The 25,571-nt window shown below is 39.7% G+C and overlaps 1 protein-coding gene across 3 annotated transcripts in view; it reads right to left on the bottom strand.

Annotated features, from left to right (window-relative positions):
* SNX29 (sorting nexin 29) overlaps window positions 1–25,571 on the bottom strand; it is a 464,358-nt gene that overhangs the window by 375,355 nt on the left and 63,432 nt on the right. For all 3 annotated transcript variants that reach the window (XM_029577102.1, XM_029577103.1, XM_029577101.1), the window contains exon 11: window positions 24,689–24,771. In XM_029577102.1, the coding sequence (XP_029432962.1) occupies window positions 24,689–24,771 (83 nt within the window). The remainder of the gene's footprint in view (window positions 1–24,688; window positions 24,772–25,571) is intronic.

The raw sequence follows: 25,571 nt of genomic DNA, 5'->3' as shown, positions 1-25,571 counted from the left end.
AAACAGGACACTCTTGAAGAAGATCTTGCAGCACCAGGTGACAGACATTTTTTAAGATCTTCCTACCACCAACTATCCAACTCACCAGTGGCTATGCTGCTAAACAACTCTTAGGTAGATTGCAAGTATTTTAAGTTATCAGATACAAAATATTGTGCGATGACAAATGAAAGAAAGGAACAGCAGTACACAGAAGTAGTTGTAATTCAATGTATTTATTGCTTATAAGATCCTGCTAAATTTTTAAATGTGTATTTCTCTTTAAAAAAAAAAGTTATATTTCTAAAGTATATGCTTCTGGAACATTTATTCTAAATATTATACTTTCAAACTTGCCAGGCTTCTAAATTGTATGATTTTAAGTTTATACATTTATCTTTATTCAATAAAGATAACTGATAGTGATTAGGGATTAATTTCACTTTATTTGGTTAATAAGGGATTACAAAGCTGAAAGTTGGCCTATTGAGCTTGCACCAGCCCTGATGCATGCACCCCATACACAGTCAAACACTTACATAGCTTCAGTGACATTTACCAAGCCCATGCACTCTGCCTATCTTCACACAGCCCATGCTTACTCTTCGGTTCGTATGCGCAACTTTACCTTCAAATGTTAAAGAAAAACATTCAAATCAAAATATCTGCAGCCACATTGGCAATATTTGCCATAAACTGGCAAACTGCCCTATCCAATTTTAAAATTCCACTCTTCCCAGCTATTGCTGCCAAGATAGCTGGCATTCAGATCACTGGCATGTATGCTGAAATGTAAAACAATGCTTGGCATGAACAGGGTGCTTTTCAAAAGACACGAAACAGGAGAGGAAGCGAAAAACAGAAGGCCCCACCAATGATTTGCAGGAGCCATGTTCTATAAAACAGAAGCAATGTTCTGTTTTCACAGACAGCTTTATAAAAAATGGTCCAGGCCTCCTTCTTTAGCTTACTAATGCTTTTGCTTACAATAGTCAGTCATCGCAAACCTTAAGTCCTCCCAAAGTACCAGGTATAAACACTGCTGAATTAACTTTTATCCAAGATCTTAAAAGATATTCTTTTCTACATTACTCTAAAATCTATATTACAGTATTTTCAAAGAAAAGTAATATAACATCTATGTTGTTTAAAAAAAAAAAAAACGAACAGTGAATAAAAGAGGAAGTCATCTTAGTATTATCACAAGCACACACACTGGGCTATACAAACCTAGCTCAGAAATTTTCTAGAAAAATCCATTAAGCAAAAGGCTTATAAATAGATTTAAAAATACTCCTGGTGATAAATGATCCTTCTAGTCACATGTGTGACCCTGAACAAAGCAGAACTCAAAGATCTTTGTCAAGCTCAAAAGATCTTTGCAGCCGAGAAGCTTCATTTATCCTCTGCTATTAACTGATTGAAAGAAAGCCAAAGCTGCCTCAACTGCAGAAGTACTTACAAGAGAAATAAAAGTTGTAAATCTTCTTACATGCTTTAGGTTTCGCACCTTAAAGTGCATTTCTAAACTGTCTGTATTCTTTGCAGGTTAAAGAGACTGTACATGAGCTTGAGAGACAATACAGATCAATTCTTCAAATGTGCACTTCTGGATAATTCTCATGATTGGAGAATAAAAAATATCACAACCTGCAAAGAATTCAGCTATGTTCATGACCAATACTGGGCAGACTAGATGGACCATTTGGTCTTTTTCTGCCGTCAATACCATGTTACTATATAATATGGCTAACAGAGCTATTCATTTTAAGTGGACTTTAAATAATGATGATCACAGCTGCTTGGACTAGAATCATGAAAGAAAATCGTTCCCCATGATGGTCTAGTATTTTTCATAGAAAGAAAAACAAAAAAAGAGATCTTCCCACTGAAAAGGAGATTCCTGTACATGCTAATATATTTTGTTTCACAAAGACTATATGTAAGTCCTATTATACAATGAACTGACAAAATACTTCCCATCACTAAAAAGGTACTAAGCTCATGTGACCACTACACTATTAAACAGTCCATTCAAACGTTGTTTATAGTCCAGAATTTTAAATCAAGACCAGTATGAAATAATATGAGTAAGTTTTTAAAAAGGCAAAAAGAAGAAAGAGAACATCAATCCACAGCTACTCTGTTGACTGTGATGGCACAATCCACCGCCCGCCAAACTCCAAAAATAAAGGACAACTAAATCTTTGAGTTCATGGGGTCATAAGCTGCCAACAACAAACTTTTAAGAAACTTAGCGGCTTGGCAACAAGATGCAAATGAAGGAAGCTTTGAGGATCTCCAGTTCTGTAATATGAACTTGTAATACCATAAAGGATGCATCAAAATGTTACTGATTTTTGTCATTTTAAAATAGGAGATGGCGTCTCTCAATAAGTGTCATTTTTTTTTTAATAATTTTTTATCTTAGTTGTCCATTGTATTTTTCACTCACTCATCCCCCCTTCTTTCGGGCCCAGTATCATAAAGAACATTCAGCTGGGCACACAGCTTAACCTGCAACTGTGCACACATTTCTTGCGCACAACCTTTTCTCCCAATGTAGTACAAAGTTTTGCGCACCAAAAAAAAAAAAAAAATGAAGGCATTAGCGCTTACCTCCCTCCAGGGCAGAGAGGCGCACACTGCCTTACCTCTTGCTGTCTTAACGCTGAAAATTTAATCCAGGTCGGAGGTAAAGTTTCCAGCACTAGTGTTGGTGTACGGGCAGAAGCAAGAGGACCTGTAATCAGTATTTTATGCACAGAAAACATGGTTTATGCAAATAAATCATGATTTTCTATGCACTAAGCCATTTCTTTGCTCACGTTTTCTGCTCTGTGCACATTTTTTTTTTTAACATCTGATACACTGGCATACCATTAGGTAAAATAAAACTTAGCTTGTGGGTTAAGAAACTGTGTGCTGAATTTCAACGCACAGTTTTAATGCTTGGCTAACTACATCGTCCCCCTCTTCTTCTTGAACAATGTGGTAGAGCTAGCAGATGAGAAAGGAAGCCTCCACCAAGACTGAAACCTGCAATGCCTTCCCTAAAGAGTCTACATAATTAAAGACAGCGGCAGAAACAACAATTCTGCTAAGAAATCTCTTCCCTAAAAAAAGCACTTACCTTACCTTGCCCTTATCACGTGTTTCCACTGTTTCATGTGTTAGGGGCAAGGTCCGGGGATGTGGCTTGATGCATCTCCCAGTAAGTTTGTATTTGGGAAAATAGAGAGTGAAGTGACTTGTCCAAGGTCATAAGAAGCAGCAGCAGGATTTGAAACGTAGGTTATCTGGTTCACAGCCTGCTACTCTAACCACTTGGCTACTCCTCCACTCTAAAGCTGAATATCTTAATTCTCTTCAATGCTTAGAACATAAGAAATTGCCATGCTGGGTCAGACTAAGGGCCCATGAAGCCCAGCATCCTGTTTCCAACAAACCAGGCTACAAGAACCTGGCAAGTACCCAAACACTAAGAAGATCCCATGCTACTGATGCCAGTATTAGCAAAGGCCATTCCCTAAGTCAACTTGATTAATAGCAGTTAATGCACTTCTCCTTCAAGAACTTAACCAAACCTTTTTTAAACCCAGCTACAATAACTGCACTAACCACCTCCTCTGACAACAAATTCCAGAGCTTAATTGTGCATTGAGTGAAAAAGAATTTTCTCCGATTAGTCTTAAATGTGCTACTTGCTAACTTCATGGAATGCCCCCTTGTCCTTCTATCATGCGAAAGTGTAAATAACAGAGTCACATCTACTCATTCAAGACCTCTCATGATTTTAAAGATCTCTATCATATCCCCCCTCAGCTGTCTCTTCTCCAATCTGAACAGCCCTAACCTCTTTAGCCTTTCTTCATAGGGGAGATGTTCCATCCCCTTTATCATTTTGGTCACCCTTCTCCATTTATGTATTTATTTATGCAACTTTTATATACCGTGTCACAGAATAAAAAATTCTATCTGTACGGTTTACATGATAATATACAAAAAACAATTAGAAAGATATAAATACATAAAAAATTTCAATAAAAATAAAATACTAAGATAGTTAAAATCTACTCATTAAAAAGATAAGAAAATAAAAGACTCCTCAAATGACTTCTGTGTTAGCTAACCCTCTGAGTTCAATTCCAAAAGCCTTCTACAGTGCAACTATATCTGTTTTGAGATGCAGTGACCAAAACTGTATACAGTACTCAAGGTGTGGTCTTCACCATGGAGCGATACAGAGGCATTTTGACATTTTCCATTTTACTCACCATTTCCTTCCTAATAATTCCTAACATTGTTTAATTTGTTTTGACAGCTGCAGCACACTGAGCAGACGATTTCAATGTATTATCCACTATGATGCCTAGATCTTTTTCCCTGGTGGTAGCTCCTAACATGGAACCTAACATTGTGTAACTACTGCATGGGTTATTTTTCCCTATATGCATCACCTTGCACGTGTCCACATTAAATTTCATCTGCCATTTGGATGCCCGATCTTCCAGTCTCACAAAGTCCTCCTGCAATTTATCACAATCCACTTGTGATTTAGATACTCTGAATAATTTTGAATCATCTGCAAATTTGATAACTTCACTCGTCGTATTCCTTTCCAGATCATTTATAAATATATTGAAAAGCACTGGTCCAAGTACAGATTCCTGAGGCACTCCACTGTTTACCCTTTTGCACTGAGAAAATTGACCTTTTAATCATATTCTCTGTTTCCTGTCTTTTAACCAGTTTGTAATCCACGAAAGGACATCGCCTCCTATCCCATGACTTTTTAGTTTTCTTAGAAGCCTCTCATGAGGGACTTTGTCAAACGCCTTCTGAAAATCAAAATACACTACATCTACCAGTTCACCTTTATCCACACGTTTATTAACCCCTTCAAAAAAATGAAGCAGATTTGTGAGGAAAGACTTCCCTTGGGTAAATCCATGTTGACTGTGTTCCATTAAATCATGTCTTTCTATATGCTCTATGATTTTGATCTTTAGAATTGTTTCCACTATTTTTCCCGGCCTTGAAATCAGGATCACTGGTCTCATTTGGTTTTCCGTTTTGTTTTTTTCTTTTTCCCCAAGTTTCGGGAAACTTTTCATTACCTAGAAGATCAAATAATAGCAGTCTGCACGAAAATTACAAGAGGATGGGTAAGCTATGCAGCCATGATTATGGATCATGCTTTTTCAGCCCAGCTCTAATCAATACTATAACCGTTGCTTTTAACAAAGAGCAGCAAAACAGTGAAAATAAAGACAGAATTTCTTTTTACCTCCCTCTTTGTTTCTCAGTATGAAAACTCAAGTGCATCAAATCCCTTTGAATTTTAAAAAAATTGAATTCACTTTCCAAAACTAGTTTGCTCATGTTTTCCCTGATTGAAAGCTTTTGAGAGGTATGCAAGCCTCATCCATAGGCTGTCATTTTTGATGAGAAGACTGCTCTGTGATAGCACAAAATTTTTTTCACACATTCTAATTATAATCATCATCCCTAATAACCTGTGTAATTTTATGCCACTCTATATGGTTTCTCCTGCATTCATTTCATTGAAAAGTTTGAAATGATCAACTATAATAACACTCATTTACTGGACCCCTGCTACTGTTCTATCTTTGGCATTTTGCAATTAAAAAATACCTGTGCAAACTAAATCACTCAGTTTTTCAGTCCCTTGCATTACCTGGCACATGAAATCAGTTGCACAAACATCACTATTGCAGTCATGTCTCTTTCCTGTTTAGTCAAGCAATAATGATATTTTTTTCTTCTTTTTGCTATAACAGCATCCTCATAGTGAAAGGGCTATTAACATTTTCATCGCAAACACCCAATTGTCAGAAGCTTACACCACATTTAATTTATCACCACATTGAGGTATAACTGAGCAAAATGAAACTTTTATAAGTAAACTTTGGCAATTAAAGGTTGTAGACCCAATGTAAACTACACTCAAGGTGAATCTTACACACAAAAGTACAAGGACCAGCTGCATGCTTCTGCAAATCTGGAAAAAAAAAAAAAAAGGTCTACCAATATTTTTCCATCGGGGTAATTCTAATAATGTCTGAATATTTAAATGAGTGTACATACATACAAATATTTTATTAAACTGCAGTAACCAATACCACAGTTTAGTAAATCCTGCGTTGCCCTGGACGCGGCCTGTAGCCACAATCTTTAAAGTGCAGTAAAGCTCATTTGAAGCCTCCCACCCCAGCAGAAATCACCGAGTAAAAAAAGAATTTATTTGTTTATTTAAAAAGTTTTGTATACCGTCGTTCGAAATACATCACAACGGTTTACATAGAGTATTTAAAAAACACAAGGTATACATTGGAGTTGTACAACACACATTCAATAAAAAATAATTACCTTAATAATAGCAATACAAAACAAAACAAGGGAGATAATGGCAGTCCTTAGCTCTAGATATTATTATCCTTTCTCTAGGTTGTCAGAGTAGGCTTGTTCAAACAGCCAGGTCTTTAAGGCTTTTTTAAATTTTTTGAACTCTGTTTTGGAGTCTCAAATCTTGTTCCAGACACTGGGACCTGCAATGGAAATTATCCTCTCACGAACTAACGTGAGGTGGGCTGTATTTACTGAGGGAATTTGAAGAAGGCCTTTATTGGCTGATCTTAGTGATCTGTGTGGGGTATATGTAAGCGAATTGAAAAAGTTCAACCAATCAGTTTCTTGCCCATAAGTAGCTTTATGTAGAACGCAACATGTTTTATAATATACAAGCCGTTAAGCCCGTTAAAACGGGCTACATCCCTCTGTCTCTCACCTCCCCCTCATTCTCTCTCCCCTCACTCTTCACCACCCCCTCCCTCACCCACTCCTCCCCACCCTCCCTCTCCTCTCACTCAGTCCCTCCCTCCCACTCAGTCTCACTCACTTCCTCCCCCTCTCTCCCTCCCTCTCACTCACTGTCCCACTCCCTCCCTCTCCCCCTCCCACTCCCTCCCTCGGTCCCACTCCCTCCCTCTCACTCAGTTCCCCCCTCCCTCTCACTCAGTCCCTCCCCCCAGTCCCTCCCCCTCACTCAATCCCTCCCTCCCACTCAGTCCCTCCCCCCAGTCCCTCCCCCTCACTCAATCCCTCCCTCCCACTCAGTCCCTCCCTCTCACTCAGTCACTCCCTCCCCCCTCTCTCCCTCTCACTCACTCAGTCCCACTCCCTCCCTCAGTCCCACTCACTCCCTCTCACTCAGTCCCCCCTCTCCCTCTCACTCAGTCCCACTCCCTCCCCCCCCAGTCCCTCCCCCTCACTCAATCCCTCCCTCCCACTCAGTCCCTCCCTCTCACTCTCTCTCTCCGTCCCTCCCTCCCTCCCACTCAGTCCGTCCCTCCCTCTCTCTCTCTTCTCCCTCCCTCGGTACTGGCCGCTACCGCCGTCCGCTACCGCCGCCGCCGCCGCTCGCTACCACCGTCGCCGCCCGCTGCCGGTACCGCCGCCACCCGCTGCTGCCACTGGACGCCGCCATTTTTTTTCTTAGCGTCAGACCGACGTGCTCGCCCGCACATGCGCGGTAGAGCTGGTCTCTACTGCGCATTTGCGGCACGTCGGTCAAGCTTCGTTTATAGGTATTGATTCTTTGTGCTATTGGAAGCCAGTGTAAGTTTATGAAAACGGGTGTGATATGATCACGTTTTTTGCAGTTTGTCAGCACTCTCGCCGCAGAGTTCTGGAATAGTTGCAATGGACGTAAGGTCATTTGTGGGAGGCCCAAAAGAAGAGAATTACAGTAATCTAGTGATGAGAAAATTAAGGCTTGTAGTTCTGATCGAAAATCGTTAGCGTCAAGCAGGGGTTTTAATCTTCTCAAAACCAGTAATTTATAGTAACCTTCCCTTAATTAAGAAGCCCCTCCCAGGAGTCACGTGATACGGTGAGCAGAGTGAGTCGCTCTTCACTGCGGCTCCGGGTGCTGATCCTCTGAAGCCTGCCAAATTAAAAAGTGTCACAGCCCAAAATCTTCCAAACCGGAGGAGCCTAACTTGGTGGAAGGTACTTGCATTTTGTTTCCTTTTGTGAAACGAGCAGGCGATGACCGCGAAACCGCCGCGGAAAGAAAAGCTGAAAACGAATGTACAGATTGTTATGCCACTTGTTTAGTTACAGGATAGGGAAAATATGCTATATTTCCTGGAATGTGGGAGGTATTGGAACGCCCGTTAAGCGGCAAAAAGTGTTGAGTGCACTTCAGAGACAGAAGGTGGGGATAGCCGCACTTCAGGAAACTCATTTATCGGCTGCAGAAAGCCTCAAACTGAAAAGGCAGTGGGTAGGACAGTATTACTCTGCTCTGGCAGTGGGGCGCAAGGCAGGAGAAACAATCTTAATACATAAGAACATAAAATTTGAACTGTTGCAACAAGTGGCTGATGAACAAGAAAGATATCTCATATTGGTAGGTAGGGTCCAAGGCAGGGGAGGTCACAGTATGCAATGTATACGCCCCAAACTCCTATTCTCACGTTTTTTCCAAGGGCTTGATGGGTCATCTCTTTCCAATTCAGAAAGGCCCATTAATTTTATTGGGCGACTTCGATTGTGTGAATGACCCAAAGGTAGACAGATCACACCCAGCTCCCACCTTACACAATATGTCTGGTAAAGGGATCTCCTATATATGCGCAGAGCTCCAATTGCTTGATATATGGCATACTTTAAATCTGACTGAAAGAGACTATACACACGTCTCGAAAGCCCACACTACACTGTCAAGAATTGACTATGTGCTGGTATCCACTTCATTTTTCTCCCGGATTTCACAGGTAAGATTGGTCCTATAGAAATATCTGACCATGCACTAATATGGGTAGAAATTGGTCTATTTCTCCTTTAACCTTTCTTATCCTACCTTACGCAGAGATTTGTTGCCTTTTCAATGCTCTCTTTTAAAGATTTTATTCCTTTTCTCCCGAGTAACACCTTTTGCTACTTAACTGACATTTTCAGCTCCAGGTCATCCCAATGGCCCATTGACAGTGCTGTACTCTGTTAACAGACTGAGGATGTTGCTGCAAGGTCTGGGTTGGATGGAAAAGGTGTGAGGCTTATAAATGGGAATAAACCCAGAGTAGTTACAAATGGAGAAAACTGCTGCATCAAAAGTGTTTTCAGCTCAGTAGATATTTTTTTAGAATTGCAATTCACATATTAAAATTATCCAACACTAGGACACAACAAGTAGCTATATAGTTTGCAATTCCCTTTGCTTCTGTCAGGCCTTAATTTGGCACCATTTTAATACTGTGTGCTGCGTTAATAGTACAACATAGCAGTGGAGTCAGACAATAACGTATTATTATTCCTACAGGTTGCCACTGCTTTTAAAACACATAGATACATTGCTCCAATCTGCAATTTTAAAGAAGCTGACAGAGTTAGGACTACCTTCAGTTACATTACACAAATAAATATCCGAAAAGTGCATTAATCCATCATACAAAAGAGGAGGAGAGAGAACGGAGAGGAGAGGATTATTGGCACTTATAATTTTGGTGTATAAAATCTTAACTTCCCATAAGGAGAAGCTGATTATTTTTCAATTACAACCATGAAAGCCATGCAAAGATTTGCTGCACAAAAGGTACTAAATGAGTAAATTACTGGCATCATGCTCATAAGGACAGCGACTTGCGCCAAAAAACTTCACAGATTATGAGCGATATCAGTTCAGCCTGAATCTGTGAAATCATGAGGCTTTGTAAACCACTGAAGATAATGCATTTTAATATATGCATTGTGTCAAGAGCTGGAGGTATTTTACCAAGGAAAACATAGGCAAACAACTGAGGAAATTAATCTCACAGGGAAGTCTATATCTGTCTGAGATGACAACAGGGTTTTTTTGTTGTATTTTATTTTACATATTCATTTTTCATTTCCTATAAAAGAATGCCATGAAAGTTAACAAGCTGAATTCGAATGCAGAAATTTTTCCTGTAAGATCTTTTTTGAATAGTAATTTTACTGGGCTGCTGACAACCTAACCCCATCCTCAACTAATAAGAACTTCACATCTCACTCTCCCAAAGCTTCAGAATCGGGGAGAAGCATCATGTTTTGGGCTTTACGATTTTCATGGAATATCATCTCGCATGGCTAAGAGCCCTTGCTGTTTGTATTATGTGGGCAAAACCAAACTGACGACAAAAGTGCAGACAACAGAACATCACTTTTGCATAAACACCCAAAAGATTTAAGCATCCATGGTCAAACACTGCATGGAATATCAGCACAATTTTGAGGACCTGCAATGGTGGCAAGACTGGAAATGGGGAACCCAAAAGATCAACTAAGCTGGATGGAACAAAAATGGATTTTTAGACTGCATACGATATATCTTTCTGGAATGAACACAGAATCTGAATGGCATGTGATTTCGCAGCTGCAAAGGTGTATTACTACATATAGCTTTTGCACTATTGAATTAAGTTTAACAATAAATAGAAATTCCAATGAAGAACCAGTGGTTTGTTTAAACATTCCAACAAAGCACATATACTTGCAGTACAATTCATTTGAATTAAACTAGTATCAAGAAACACAAACCTTGATGAAGAATACTGGCTTATTTTAGTGAGTTTTATATAAATTGTTATGCCTTTAATGCAATTAAACTTGAATTGAATTAGAATCATTGGAAGTTAGTTCATAAAATGAAGTTTTGGAATTAAATGAATCACAGTAATTTTCACTTATGAGATACAAGTTTCCGAATCAGAATCTCAACAGCATTTAATATTCTCAGATAGAGGAGCCAACTTTCAAGATGGCTAACGTGTAACCCTCAGCTCCGGGTAGCTCTGCTGCATCAGAGCTTTGTTTTGCACCAAAATGGGTAAGAAGGGGAAAGGAGCAATATATTCTTTGCCCAATATTCCTGTTTCTAAATCCATCCTGATTGACACCTTTGCGCAATGGTCAAGCTGGGTTGAAACTTCAGCTGAGATGGCAACCAAAAAGCTGGCATCTACCACATTTGACCTAAGGTTTCCTTGAGCTCCAGAAGAACTACTCCTCTCCACCTGCATCTCCACTGAGAGAGATCACAGCAAGCAAAGAGTTGGCTGAGGCATCAAGTGATGACATTCCCAAGAGTAGGAGCTCTACAGGAAGTTCAGAACCCTGCTGGTGATTCAATCCTATCAGCCTTGCCCCAGAAGCAGTATTAGGAAATGTCTTGGAACCTGAAGGAGCATCTGTGACAGAGGGACCCATGCAACAATTGCAGACAGAGGCTGTTGATAACCAGGGCCTGGTATAGGAAGACCATGTGAGTGCAGGGAAAACTCTTGGAAAACATAGTGATCATAACATAATCAAATTTGGATTAATGACTGGAAGGGGGCAATAAGTAAATCCATGGCTCTAGCACTAAACTTTCAAAAGGGAAATTTTGATAAAATGAGAAAAATAGTTAGAAAAAAACTGAAAAGGTGTAGCTACAAAGGTTAAGAGTGTACAACAGGCGTGGACATTGTTAAAAAAAATACCATCTTAGAAGCACAGTCCAGATGTATTCACACATTAAAAAAGGTAGAAGGAAGATCAAATGATTGCCAGTATGATTAAAAGGTGAGGTGAAAGAGGCTATTTTAGCTAAAAGATCTTCCTTCAAAAATTGGAAGAATCCATCTGATGAAAACAGGAAAAAGCATAAGTTCTGGCAAGTTAAATGTAAAACATTGATAAGATAATTTGAAGAGGCAGTAGAGGCAAAAGCTCATAACAAAAACTTTTAAAAATATATCCAAAGTAGCAAGCCTGCAAGGGAGTTGGTTGGACCATTAGATGAGGGGTTAAAGTGGCACTTAGAAAAGATGACTAAACAAATTATTGTTTCAGTATTTACGAAAGAGGATGTTGGGGAGATACCTGTTCCAGAGACAGTTTTCAAGGGTGACAATGCAGATGAACTGATCCAAATCAAGGTGAACCTGGAAGATGTAGTAGGCCAGATTGACAAACAGAAGAGTAGCAAATCCGTTGTACCTGAAGACTGAAAGATGGCCAATGTAACCCCAATGTTTAAAAAGAGCTCCAGAGGTGATCCAGGAAACTATAGACCAGTGAGTCTGACTTCAGTGCCAGATAAAATCGTGGAAACTATTATAAAGAATAAAATCACAGAACATATAGACAGACATGATTTAATAGGACACAGCCAACATGGTTTTATCCAAGGGAAGTCTTGCTTCATAAATCTACTTCATTTTTTTTTTTGAAGGGGTGAATAAGCATGTGGATAAAGATGAACTGTTAGATGTGGTGTATTTGGATTTTCAGAAGGCATCTGACAAAATTTCTCATGAGAGGTTTATAAGAAAACTAAAAAGTCATGGGATAAGAGGAGATATCCTTTTGTGGATTTCAAACTGGTTAAAGACATGAAACAGAGTAGGATTAAATGGTCTGTTTTCACAGTGGAAAGAGGTAAACAGTGGAGGGCCTCAGGGATCTGTACTTGAACCGGTGCTTTTAATATATTTATAAATGATCTGGAAAGAGGTACAATGAGTGAGGTGATCAGATTTGTGGATGACACAAAATTATTCAGCATAGTTACATCACAAGTGGATTGTAATAAATTGCAGGAGGACCTTGGGAGACTGGAAAAGTGGATGTCCACATGGCAGATGAAATATAATGTGGACAAATGCAAGGGGATGCATAAAAGGAAAAATAACCCATGCTGTAGCTACATGATGTTAGGTTCCATTTTAGTAGTTATGATCCAGGAAAAAGATCTAGATATTATAGTTGATATTACATTGAAATAATTGGCTTAGTGTGCTGTGGCAGTCAAAAAAAGCAAACAAAATATTAGGAATTATTAGGAAGGAAATGGCAATAAAATGAAGGATGTCATAATGCCTCTGTATTGCTCAATGGTAGGACCACACCTTGAATATGCTGAGCAATTCTGGTTGCCGATTCTCTAAAAAGATATAGTTGCACTGGAGAAAGTACAGCGAAAAGCGATCAAAACGATAAGGGGTATGGAACAGCTCCCCTATGAGGAAAGGCTAAAGAGATTAGGGCTGTTCAGCTTGGAGAAGAGACGGCTGAGGGAGAATATGATAGAGGTCTACAAAATCATGAAAGGACTTAAACGGGTAAATGTGAATCAATTATTTACTCTTTCGGATAATAGAAGAACTAGGGGGCACTCCATGAAGTTAGCAAGTAGCACATTTAAATCAAATCAGAGACAATTCTCTCTCACTCAACGCACAATTAAGCTCTGGAATTCATTGCCAGAGGATGTGGTTCAGGCAGCTAGTGTAGCTGTGTTTAAAAAAGGTTTGGATAAGTTCTTGGAGGAAAAGTCCATAAACTGCTATTTATCAATAGGGAATAGCCATTGCTTGTTGCCAGCATTAGAAGCATGGGATCTATTTAATGCTTGGATACTTACCAGGTACTTGTGACTTGGACTGGCCATTGTAGGAAACAGAATACTGGGCTTGAAGGACCCTTGGTCTGACTCAGTATGACATGTCTTATGTTCTTACATATGTTCTTAACTTGCAGCCTTTGTCACCTTGAGCCCATCACCAGTACTAACCACCAAGTTTTCTCTTTCTTGCCAAGACCAATCCCAAACGTCTCCTTGGGTGAAGTATGGATATTGGTATCTAGAAAGGAAACTTCCTTAATTGGGTATATGAAAAACAATTATGTGCATATATGGTAGAAAACTCCCCCAATGTTTTCTCCACAGGATGTTGCTACTGAGAAACAAACGTTTGTTAAACAGCAAGGGCAACATATTGTCTTTGAGGGCAACCTGTAAGGGAGATATTAGATGTTCTACTGCATACAACAAAATAGGAGTACTGTCCTCACAGGGACACAGACTTTAAAAGATCGATACTGACATATATGCTCCAGCAAAAGAAACACTGTCTCAGCAGAGAGAAACAGAACAAGAACTTTGACCAGCATAACAATACTACCCAGCTTATCAGATCAGATTGTTGATTATAAGCTCCTTTCTAAATAAAAAGTAAGCAGTCCTAGGACAGCCAGGGCAGAAACTCAAAAACAACTTAATCCCTCAGAGCAGAAAACATAGTCTGTCCAAGGACAATTCATCAGACAGGAACAGTGCCCCCCCCCCCTTCCCCAGATAGAAGGGGGAGCATCTGAAAGGAAGAAAATTGCTGACATGGCAAGACAGCCCTAGCCAAGACGTGACCAAATACAGTCCAGAGTTGCCATGCTGTCATTGGATATGTTTAACAATTCAAAAAAATATATTTTTAAAGTATTCTTTAAAAGCTTTTCCTCAAGTCCTTAAGCTTTACTCTTTTCCTCTTTATAAGAGAAGAATCAACTTGGGAAAATAATGACCTTACTGATAGTTAAATATAATTGTAATATAGTAGTCTTCTTCACCAACAAGAATCTTGAGAGTCACTCTTCTTGTGACATTTGTGCTAGAGCTAGATAGGGACAGAGCTGGACTTTTTCAAAATCAGGACCTTATGTTTTATGATGAGTGTGTCAGGGTTTTACCCCCCAACTAAAGTAAGGCAAACCATAAGAAATGTAGATCCTTTTTGAATTTCCAGCAATGCTTGTTCTTGCTATAAGCAGACTGTTTTTGAATTTCCTGCTAAATGTATTGTGCAACATGGGAGGAGGAACAGTTTTTCTCTTTGATCCTGTGCAGTTGAGAGCGAGAAAGAGAGAGACTGTGTGTGTACACACACACGCACACATTATATAGAGATAGATAGATGAATAGATAGATATAGATATATACAGGATGAATAAGAATGTTGATCAATGTCCTGGTTTTATTTCTTGACATTATTTTGTGAAAATTGCATAAATAAATGAAAAAACGTAGATAATGTCAGTGACCAAAGTGTTTTTCCTTAACCAATGAGGAGATAAAGAAGAAAAAAAAATGATTTCCCAATGTATTGTGAATACTCAAAAAAAGTTAAATTTCCATTGTATTGTTCATATTGCTCACTATTTTGAGAAGCTCAAAATGACACTCAGATGAACACTGACAAAACAATGCTGAAGCAGCATTGAAGTTTTGAGAAAATCTCCTGAAACAGAAATGATCTGAAACACAGTCATGTTGGGGAAGTATTAATCTACATTTCATAAAAGTCTGACATATTTGTTGAAATATTTTATTTCTAAACAAAAAAATAAAATTTTTGATAAGGACTGAATGGAATCACATGATCACAAAAACGTTTTAGTGACTACTGTATAGTTCACCTCACTACATGATGGTCCCACTTTCAATTCTGAAGTAAAATAGTTTAGTCTGGTGTGAAATCTACAAATCATCATTTTAAAAACTGCATATGAAAATCGGGCTGGGAACACTGGTGCCATGAGCCTTCATTTACAGCTATCCAAGGAAATGTTTTCTCTATTTCATATCACCTCCCAACTTCCTTTAGTCCAGTCATCATAGTGATAGTCCTCAACGAGGGATCCCGCAATCACGGGACCTAAATCCAGCCACTAGATATCATCATTGAATGAAGACTATGACTCCCTTTCTTCCTCCAACTCCCTGAGGCTATGATTGCTGTCTCTGCAGCATCTCCAACCACGGCCAACCCAGGGAACAGAAGACAAACTAGGAATCGAATCCCTGATCCTTTGAATAAGCCACCAGGCTGGCCCTGTGGATTCTTTTTAAAAGGAGAGAGAGCAGAGTTGCTTACCTGTAACAGGTTTTCTCCAAGGGCAGCAGGATGTTAGTCCCCACACATGGGTGACATCATTGGATGGAGCCCTGGGGTCCAGAACTTTGATCTCAAAGATTCCAGAACCTTCAAACATGCCCTACTGAGCATGTGCAGCTGTAGTTATCATCCTGACCCCTACGCAGAGTCCCTCAGTATGATATAGCTCAGACAAGGAGAGACCAATTCCCAGGGGAGGCGGGTGGGTTTCGTGAGGACTAACTTCCTGCTGTCCTTGGAGAACACCTGTTACAGATAAGCAACTCTGCTTTCTCAGAGGACAAGCAAGATGGTAGTCCTCATACATGTGTGATTCCCCAACTATAGGCTGTCTGAGCAGGACAAAGCAGGAATCCGCACAGCCGACCCACAAACGGTTCTAGGTGGGAAAAGAATTGGGTTCTACAAAAAGAAAACCATAGAACAGACAGACATGAAACCCCCAATGCATAGCAGAGGCGCCTAAGGCAGGGGAGTAATGCGAGGGCCAGCAAGCAAGGTTTCTGATCAGTAAATCCTGACAACAGTAGGTCTAGAACCTCCAGGATACAGGAACAAGTCTAGAGATGTAAACAAGAAGGACTCCTGGACAAAGATCGCATAGTTTCCTTCGGTGTGGATTGATAGCGAACTGGCTTTTCCATACTCTAAACTTGGCAGTGGTGAAGTCATCACTTGGTTAGTTGTATTTATTTATACAAACTTCTATTCCACTGATCTGCAAATCTCAGTGGAGTACAAAAAAGCATACAAAATAAAAATCGGACTAACAGTAACAAACATTAGCTTAATATTAAGCAGAACTAGGAATTAAGGAGCAAAAGCTACCGGAAACCTGAAAGGTTGGAGGCAGAAAGGAATCACATCAGTAAGGGAAGGAACTGTCAAATGAAGATGGTTTGACAAATGAAGGCAATTTTGTCTCTAACCAATACAGCTACAATGATCTGGGCATTGATTTTATCAAGACTGGATTACTGTAGTGTCCTTTATGTTGGCCAGAGTCAGCTTTGGGGAGATGGCAATTAATACAAAAAGTGGCTAAAATTCTGGAAAGACTAAGAAAGGATGGAACCATGTTGTGGGATATGAAAGATATTAGTGTCACAGATATATTGTCTATTGTATTGTTAGCTGTTGGATTTATATATCCTGGTTTATATATCCTGGATTAGTTTGTTGTTGTATTAGACTGAACTGTATAATGTGTCTAAAAGTTGTGCTTTGGTTCTATTGCTAATAAACATATAATTACAAAAAAAAAAATTCTGGAAAGACTTAGTTACAGAAACCATGTTTTTTCTCTGCTTATGAAGTTTAGTTGGTCACCAGTGGAATTTCATTGTAAATTTAAAGTTTTGATGCTGACATTTAAAGCCAAACAGGAACATTGTCCAGAATATTTAGTCATTGTTTTACATGCCAATAGACCATCTAGAAGAATACATGCTGGTCAGGAAGAATTGTTATGTGTCCCAGTTGCAACACAAGGTTCATTTACAGTATACTAGGAACTGCATTGCTTTCAGTCATAGACCTGTGTGATAGTATATCATATGGGCTTTACTGACCTGAAAACAGCCTGGTCTCCAGCTTCCAATAAAGACAACTTTTATTGCAATCAAAACAAAGATACACAGCCAGCTTACCTCAGCAGCATCTATAACAAAAAATCAGGTGTATTCACACATATAAGGTCTTAGTATACTCTCTGCAGCTTCCTTTTCCCAGTCTGGGCCTCTCTGATCTTGCTTGGGCTTGGGTTTTCATTTCTCTCCCCAGTGAACCACCCTCTGACCTGTTTCCCATCTTGCATATCCCTTAATGCAGACTGGGCTAGACAGCTGTAAGGTGTTCTGATAATCTAGCCTATTCACTCTTTACAAACTGATTTTGTGAAATTCATTACCCAGTGCACTTCAATCACAAAAATATGATCATAGCTTCTGGAAGGAAGTGAAGACGTAGTTGTTCTGCAGAGCATTTCATTAGGATGTGATGGTCAGTTGGCTGGGATACTATCGTGGTAATAGATGGTTTTAGTGTGATGGCAAATGGCATAATTTGTTTGCTACATATAAATAAATTGATGTTAGATTGTTATGTATGAATAACAAAGGAAATAGAACATGTTATTTTAAAGATTGAAAAAAGGGAATTTTATAAGGATGTTTTATGTATTAGAATGAGGAGTGATGTATATTGATTTTTTTGCAATTTTTATAAAAAATGTTAAATTTTTATGATTTAAATTTATTATATCTATTTTAAATCACTTTGTACTGTGGGTAGTGTTAACTAAATGCAAATAAATGAAATTACACTATACAGTACATAAATTTCATCTTTATAGGAGAAGATTTCTTACTGAAAATAACACAACTGTGTTGATATAGTTAGTACACTATGATGATGCAAGTGACTCCAAAACTCAATAACATCCATAAGTCCTTTGGATCCTTATATCCTGATGAATTGGAAGAGGTGACACTAGGATTGACATGTACCTGCATTATTTGAAGGATTGGGGGAGGACAATGAAAAAAAAAAACTATTTTAAATATTCAGCATTCATCATCTTGGTGGAAAACAGAATGCAATGCACAGAGATTAAAAAACTGCAATTTCATCTTCTCTGATTTTATTACTTTGTTGGCATAAAATTTTTAAAAAGCTAGAGAGCTACCCTGGTCTCTTCCTTACTTCGTGTTCTTTTATTATTGCACAGTTCCATTCCATTTTTCAAGCCTGCTCTGTGTTTAGACGCAGGTTGCTACGCAACAAGCCAGAAGCCTTGCTGTTGTTTAGAAACCATCTTTTCAATAGTAGCAGGCAAAAGCCATCTACTACAGAAGATTTCACTGACAACAGAGCACGTCTTCACTAGAATGAATTCCAACAGTTAATAAACTTTCCAAGACCTGGCAATTCAGGAGAAAACAAGAGACTCGAACAGATTCAAAGAAACCCCTGGCATCAACATTTCCATGAATATTCATCATTAATCAGTGACACCTTATAAAAAAAATGTTGACAACTAAGAGCCATTTATTAATCAGTTCTGAATATTTTTGCAGATTTCGTATGCCACCTATGTCTCTAATGAAAAATCATTAGCAGCTTGACATTAGTAACATCAATGCTTGAGAATACTTTTGCTTTGGGCTTTTATCTTCAGTAAGTATGGGCAAGTAAAATATTACCTGCTGAAATGCAGCACCCTGGCTATCTGAATTAAGGACAAAAGTTAATAAAAAAAAAAAGGAACCCTGACTGCACAAGCATATAATGTTAACAAAGAAACACAGTAAAAGATCTACTGCTCCCCCTAATGGCTGCTGATCTTTCAAAACTCAATTTTTGAAGAATAGCTTAGCACATAAATCCCAAAGCAAACACCAATCCTACATCTATACACATAACGAGCACTGAGTTGACACTGGCGAAGTGGGCTGTTATACACATAACGAGATCAATATTCAGAAAGCCGGCAAGCAGTAAACATATGCAGGGAAAGTTACGAACGTAACTTTTCCAGGATATTCAGCAGGTCCTGCATTCATGATGTGCGTAAAGTTAGTTCTGCTATCTTTCCAACCATGCTTCTGCGCATGACTTTCCCTGGACAACAATGACTATCGTGTGCTTACCAGGTAAAGTTAAGTCCTGCCCCTGAAACGCTTCTACCGAAACCCCTTGTTATGCAGGTAAATTTTGTGTTGCACCAAACTTATGTGCATAGCGTGGAAAAATATTCCAAGATCAATTTTTGTGCTCATAACTTGAAAAGTTACACACACACACACACAAAGGTTTTGAACATGGACCTCAATATATGTTGTAATAAATATAACTAGCTGATGGGGGTTTCTCATCTAACTCAGGTTATAATGGACAAACTAAAATACAGGCATGAAAATCACAAGTCTTCAGAATTTTCAAAAACTAGAAAATTCAAAAGAAAATCTCAGTTATAACCCTATTAAGACACACTGGGTCCTGGTTTACCTATTCATTACCATACTTATCAGATGCTTGGACAATCTGCTTTTGGGAATTTGTCTCATATTTATTCAAACTCTGTTATAATAGCTATGGGTAAAAAAATTCCTAGATATTGTGAATAGTACACTGTATAAACTCTGATGTAACTTGTCATGTGTGCGTGTTTTTTGGCCCGGGCTCAGAAATGCAGCCATTTTAACACATTCGAGTGTATATGCATGTAGGTTATAAAATAGCCTGACTGCACGCATGTGCACGCAATTTTAAGTGGGCCCGTGCCTGTGTGCACAAATGTCGCTTCTACTGTGTAAGTGGGGGGATTTTAAAAGACAAGCGTGCCAACGCCAATGCTCCCAGTTCACCCAGTTAAGGGATAGGCCTTTCAACCTCCCCTAGTTAATACCCTTCCTTCACCCCTATTACACCCGACTCTTAAAACCCTGCTGATCTGTCTAGATTTTTTTGTTTTATAAGTTACACATCATCCATAGCAGAAGTAAAGTTATGCAGCAGGGGACCCTGGTGTGCGCCAGGATGCGTAATCCAGGAACATCCATGCCCTGCCTAGACCACACCCACACCCCGCCCCCCCCCCCCCCCTTTTTTTTTTTTTTTTTTTAATTTTCGTTTGTGCACTTAGTGGCAAGTACATGCGAATCCGGGTGGCTTTCAAAATCCACTCAGTGTGAGGCAGCCTGACATATTTGAACATCCCTTTATTTTGACACACATCAGACTTTTAAAATTCACCTTTCTAGGAGGGCCATTTTTTTTAAACTATTACCAACATATAAACTCATTGTTTTGAAAGCAATCCAAATTTGACTGGGGTAAATGTATATGCGGAGATCAACATGTGAATTTGCAGTTCAAGCTCCTCTAACTTGCCTATAAATGCATCCATTCTGCACTGCCTCTCTTCCTATAGACCCTTCCTTGTGAACTCCAGTCATCAGGCAAGTTGCACCTATCTAGTGCCCTTCTCCTCAACAGCCAAATCCTGACTCCGTGCTGTCCAGTTTGCTGCCCTGCATGCCTGGAATAGATTTCCTGAGTCGGTGCATCATGCTCCCTCTCTCTGGCTGAATTCGAATCCGTATCTTACTTTTTTGAAGCTGCTTTTAAATCCCCAAATACTTCTTTACAATAGATACACTTCCCATAGGTTCTTGTCTTGACTAGATTGTAAACATCGAAAACTGGAAACTCCAAAGAAAGTGTCAAACATAACAGCCAATTATTAATCAATCATTTTATCAAACTCTTTAAAAAAGCCTTTTATAAATGGCAAAATGTTAACATATTATTAGACAAACTTCAATAACTGTACATTCATATATTACAAAAGTCAAAAGCCACTGTACATATAATATACAACCCCAGCAACAAAATTATTATGCAAAAATCTCAGTTATATATAATGTACAACATTTGTCAATCTCAAAAAAATAAAGGAGCCTGTAAGCTTTTTAATCCTCATAACAAATTGCAATTCTTCTAACTGTAATCCGGTAAGGTGTTATAATTCCAAATATTTTGTGATTGATCATAGTCCCAACTACAAATCCTAGGATTGACAACTTTTCGCCATCAATATGGCTACATCAGGAATGTCAATGGATTTTACAAGAACCAGCATTAAGAATGTTTGGATAACACGATATTAACAAATTCCACGGGATCACAACCACCAAATAAAGAACGTGTTCACTTGTAATCAAACTGTTCTTTCGCCGTATAAAAGTTTAATAATTGCTTGTTCTATTTAAGACTGCAGATACTTAAAAAAAAAAAAAAAAAAGCAAATTTTTAACATTGACACAAAGTCTACCTCTATTGGGAAGTGTTTAGGTACTTTTCCCCTGGGAAATGTTCAAAAGGAAAGCATGCTCATATTTCCCTTAGAAAACTGGCACAAATAACATGGGGAGAAGTAGCGGTACTTGCATCTATGCACGTTGTTTTCAGACTTGCCCCAGGACTGGCAGAAGCACTAGGCAGATTCGGGTGCCACGGTCCCAGGGATGGCAGCAAGACACAGCCACCATGACAACGGTGCAATGAATCAGGCCGATCCCGCTGACTGAAAAGGCACTGCCGCAGCAGCTGGCAGGGTATTTGCACCCGACTGCCCTGCAAGTCTCAGAGGCTTCTCCACGTGGAAGTGATCAGGTGACTATCCTTGAGTGCGCAGATGCAAGCAGGGAAAAGGTCAGGCCATCTTCTGCGTATGCACCCGAGGAAGAAGAGACCCGATGCACCCCACCGGGCTCGACTGACCTAATCTACCTAGCCTGCCTGCACTGAAGAAATCCGGGCTGCAGCCTGAAGGTGAGTGAGCTCAGACAATGCTTCTCCTCTGCATGGGTGGAAAAAATAGTCAGTGGGCTGCCGGACAGAAGACAACAAAGGCTGGGTCGGGGGGGGAAGGGGCACATGGCTGAAGGTTTGCCTACGGCGCACCTAATACCCTTGCTTCGGCCCAGAATTGCTCCCACATAAAACTGTATATTTCCAAACAGAAAGTCCTCAGCCCTGTCCCCTTCAGGACCCTACAGGTTTATTCTACTCCATCACAGAATCCGCATGCCCCCACTACTAAAACGAGTCAATCAGTTATCAGTAATGTATGGAAGTGTGAATCTGCCTTGTTAAAGTGGGGGCTAGGGGAGTTACTTGTAAAAAGGAGAGAACATTAGTGGAATTCTCTGACGAGCAGAATGATACAATCCAGACATCTTCATTATCACTGCTTATACACAACTACAGAATGAACAATTAACCAAATCATACTACTCAAGGATTTTAATGTGCAACTCAGCCAGCTAAAAATCTACAGATTCCTACATGTAATCGGTAGGCCCCCCAAAGGAAAAGCCAACATTTTATCTGAAGTACCCCGTTTACTTCAAGATTACCTTTGGCTGCCTGCAGATTTATGGCTAGGGAACAAAACATCTTCAATGCTTCACATCATTGTAAGATTTGACATCCAGAGTCATCACAATCTTTACCAACACCATGAAACCTATTCCAAAACATTTTAGAGCAGAATGAACCAACTTAGTAGTTCTAAATCCTGTGCCAAGCATAGAATGGTATGTGAAGGGTGGCATGGGTGTGAGCCCTTGTTGCTGTGGAGTAGCTGATGCAGTCTCATAGATAAACCTATGAGGCCTACACCGAAAGCTGATGAACGCGTCCTGAAGTGGGTCATGCTGGAACTTCATCTACACCAGCCGCTTCCCCTTCCTGTTGACCTCCTGGGTTCTGATACCTTTGATATTGGAAGCGGATGACGTCATCCCAGCGGGACGCCCCCGAGGTTCGCGCCCTTGCTGATACATCAATCGGAGCACGCGCACACCCTACATCATCAGGCAACATGGTGGATCCGCAGCGTCGTGCCGGTCCGGGGATGCCGGAGGGAGACGGCAAGAAGACGCCGCCGCAGCTAACCATCCATCAGACCCGGAGGGAGTCGTCACAGAGGTAAAGAGGGCGGAGTGAGGGCGTCGGGAAGGCACAGCAGCAAAGACAATTGGGAACACAGGTGCAACAGCACTATTTGCAGTAGGAGACTTGTTGCTGAGGCAAGAATCTGTGGCGGCAGGAGAGCTTATAAAGGCCTGGGACTGTGACATCATCCAAGGGTGCCATACAGCTGTTCCCGCCATGGGCCCCTTAAGAATTGGCGCTGCCTAGAGAGAGGCCCAGGAGGAGCAGAAGCCTGATGGTGCTTAGGCATGTGCCCCCGAGGTTCGCACCCTTGCTGATACATCAATCGGAGCACGCGCACACCCTACATCATCAGGCAACATGGTGGATCCGCAGCGTCGTGCCGGTCCGGGGATGCCGGAGGGAGACGGCAAGAAGACGCCGCCGCAGCTAACCATCCATCAGACCCGGAGGGTCTGATGGATGGTTAGCTGCGGTGTGTCAAAGGTGTGCCAACCACACAGTACGGCTCTGGTGGTCGAAAGCGGTATCCCTGCCATGGGTGGCCATGAGTGGCGTTGGGGGTAATTAAGGTGGGCTCATGCGGCCTTCCCATGAGCCACATATCACATGTCATGGTATTACTTCATTAATTTAAATAATGGTTCATTTATGAACTATAAAGTAAGCAAAACAATAAAGAAAATAAAATGTGCTTCTCACAATGAAATAATGTAAACCGCAGTATACTGTGAGAAACCAGAGCAAAAGATTATAAAGGCTGATGGCTATAACATGATATTGTTCATCTGCCAATATGGCAATAATAGAAAATCACAGAGTGCATACAACATTTAACACTGCTATATTTTGCCTTTTGCATACAGACACACACAGTAAATCATCTGAATTCATATTTTCAACATAGCTAACTACAGAACTATTATAATAGCTATAGGATTATATAGTTATGTCTACATTATATTTTAATATACAAGCAGAGGGGAATTTTCAAACCATTTACCTGGTTAAATAGCAATTTACCTGAATATCTGTTGTCTAAACACTGCCCTTACTCAGTCTGGTTAAAAGTACATATGGGGGTACCATAGTGCATATTCTTTTAACTGGATTGAGGAGACATATTCCCGAGAGTGTGATTGAGCAGAACTGGAAAATAGCACACAGAAATTGCATATTGAAATCTATGTTTATTATTTTCCATAGAAATTTTACCCACAGAAAAAGCAGATGCAAAGTCCGTAGGTCTTTATTAACTGTGGAAAAATGTTCAAATTAGGTACAGAGCACCTACAGACTTTGCAACTAGGCAATCTGAGAATCACTCCTTATATAAAACATCAGATAATCCTGACTATTGGTTCTTGTTGTTCAGTTACCGAGATATTGGGAAGGAACCGGAAAGAAAAGGCAAAGGAATAAACCTGAACACATCTAAGCAGCTATTACTTTGGCAGTTAAGTGCTTCTGTGAGTACTTACTAATTGTCATTGATTCTGGGACAGTGGCTGAAGGCAACAGCATACTTAAAGGATTCCCTTGGACAGGAGAACTGTCTTTCATACTGTGTGAAAAAAAACATCATAGAAGTATTAGAATTTAAAATAAATAATGTATGCTAAATCATCGATTATTGAAGAGCAAAAATAGTAGGGTTAACACAACAGCCTATCTATGCTTACAGAATCATTGAATCTACTGTATTTTGTGATGGAACTTCATCCTTCCAATTTCCAAGAAAAATGCCATCACACAGCTCCTTCTAGCTAAAAAAAAAAAAAAAAAAAATGCATACATAAAATTACACTGCTATCCCATTTGTTCTGCCTTAAATTGGCTGTTCCTATTACTTGCTAAATGCAAGATAGAAGCACATTATCAAGGTAAGGAAGAACGATATTCTTCTAAAGTAGTCTCACAGAAAAGAAAATTATGGCTTTATTTAAATGAAATGGGGGCCCAAGAAAAATATTCAGCTGTATCTGTGCCTCCCCACCTTCCTCTGAGAGTTTCCATCTTCTCATGGCTGCAACCAACAACTGACAACAAATATACAAAAATCTTTCATGAGCAACTCCCTCATCCATCCAGTTGCAATGTCTCCACAATACGTACACATCAGGAAGCACGTTATGACGCATTATGCTCCTTGCTGTAAAAGTAGTTTACAAAAAATATTTTTTTTACATTGCTAGTTATTTTCAAGACAAATATGTCAGCCAAATAAACTTCACTGAAGTCATCGTCGTCAAGAAAAATGCATTCAAAATTTACTCCATGACCACATTCCTCCCACCTCAAACTTGACCAATAGCTCACCAATCAGGGGATGAGTCAAATATCTATGAACTCAGTCTATGAATT

Source organism: Rhinatrema bivittatum, chromosome 14 (genome assembly GCF_901001135.1).
Source record: "Rhinatrema bivittatum chromosome 14, aRhiBiv1.1, whole genome shotgun sequence".
NCBI lineage: Eukaryota > Metazoa > Chordata > Amphibia > Gymnophiona > Rhinatrematidae > Rhinatrema > Rhinatrema bivittatum.
Note: the sequence above shows the minus strand (reverse complement) of the source record. Positions and strands in the feature narration are given on the sequence as shown.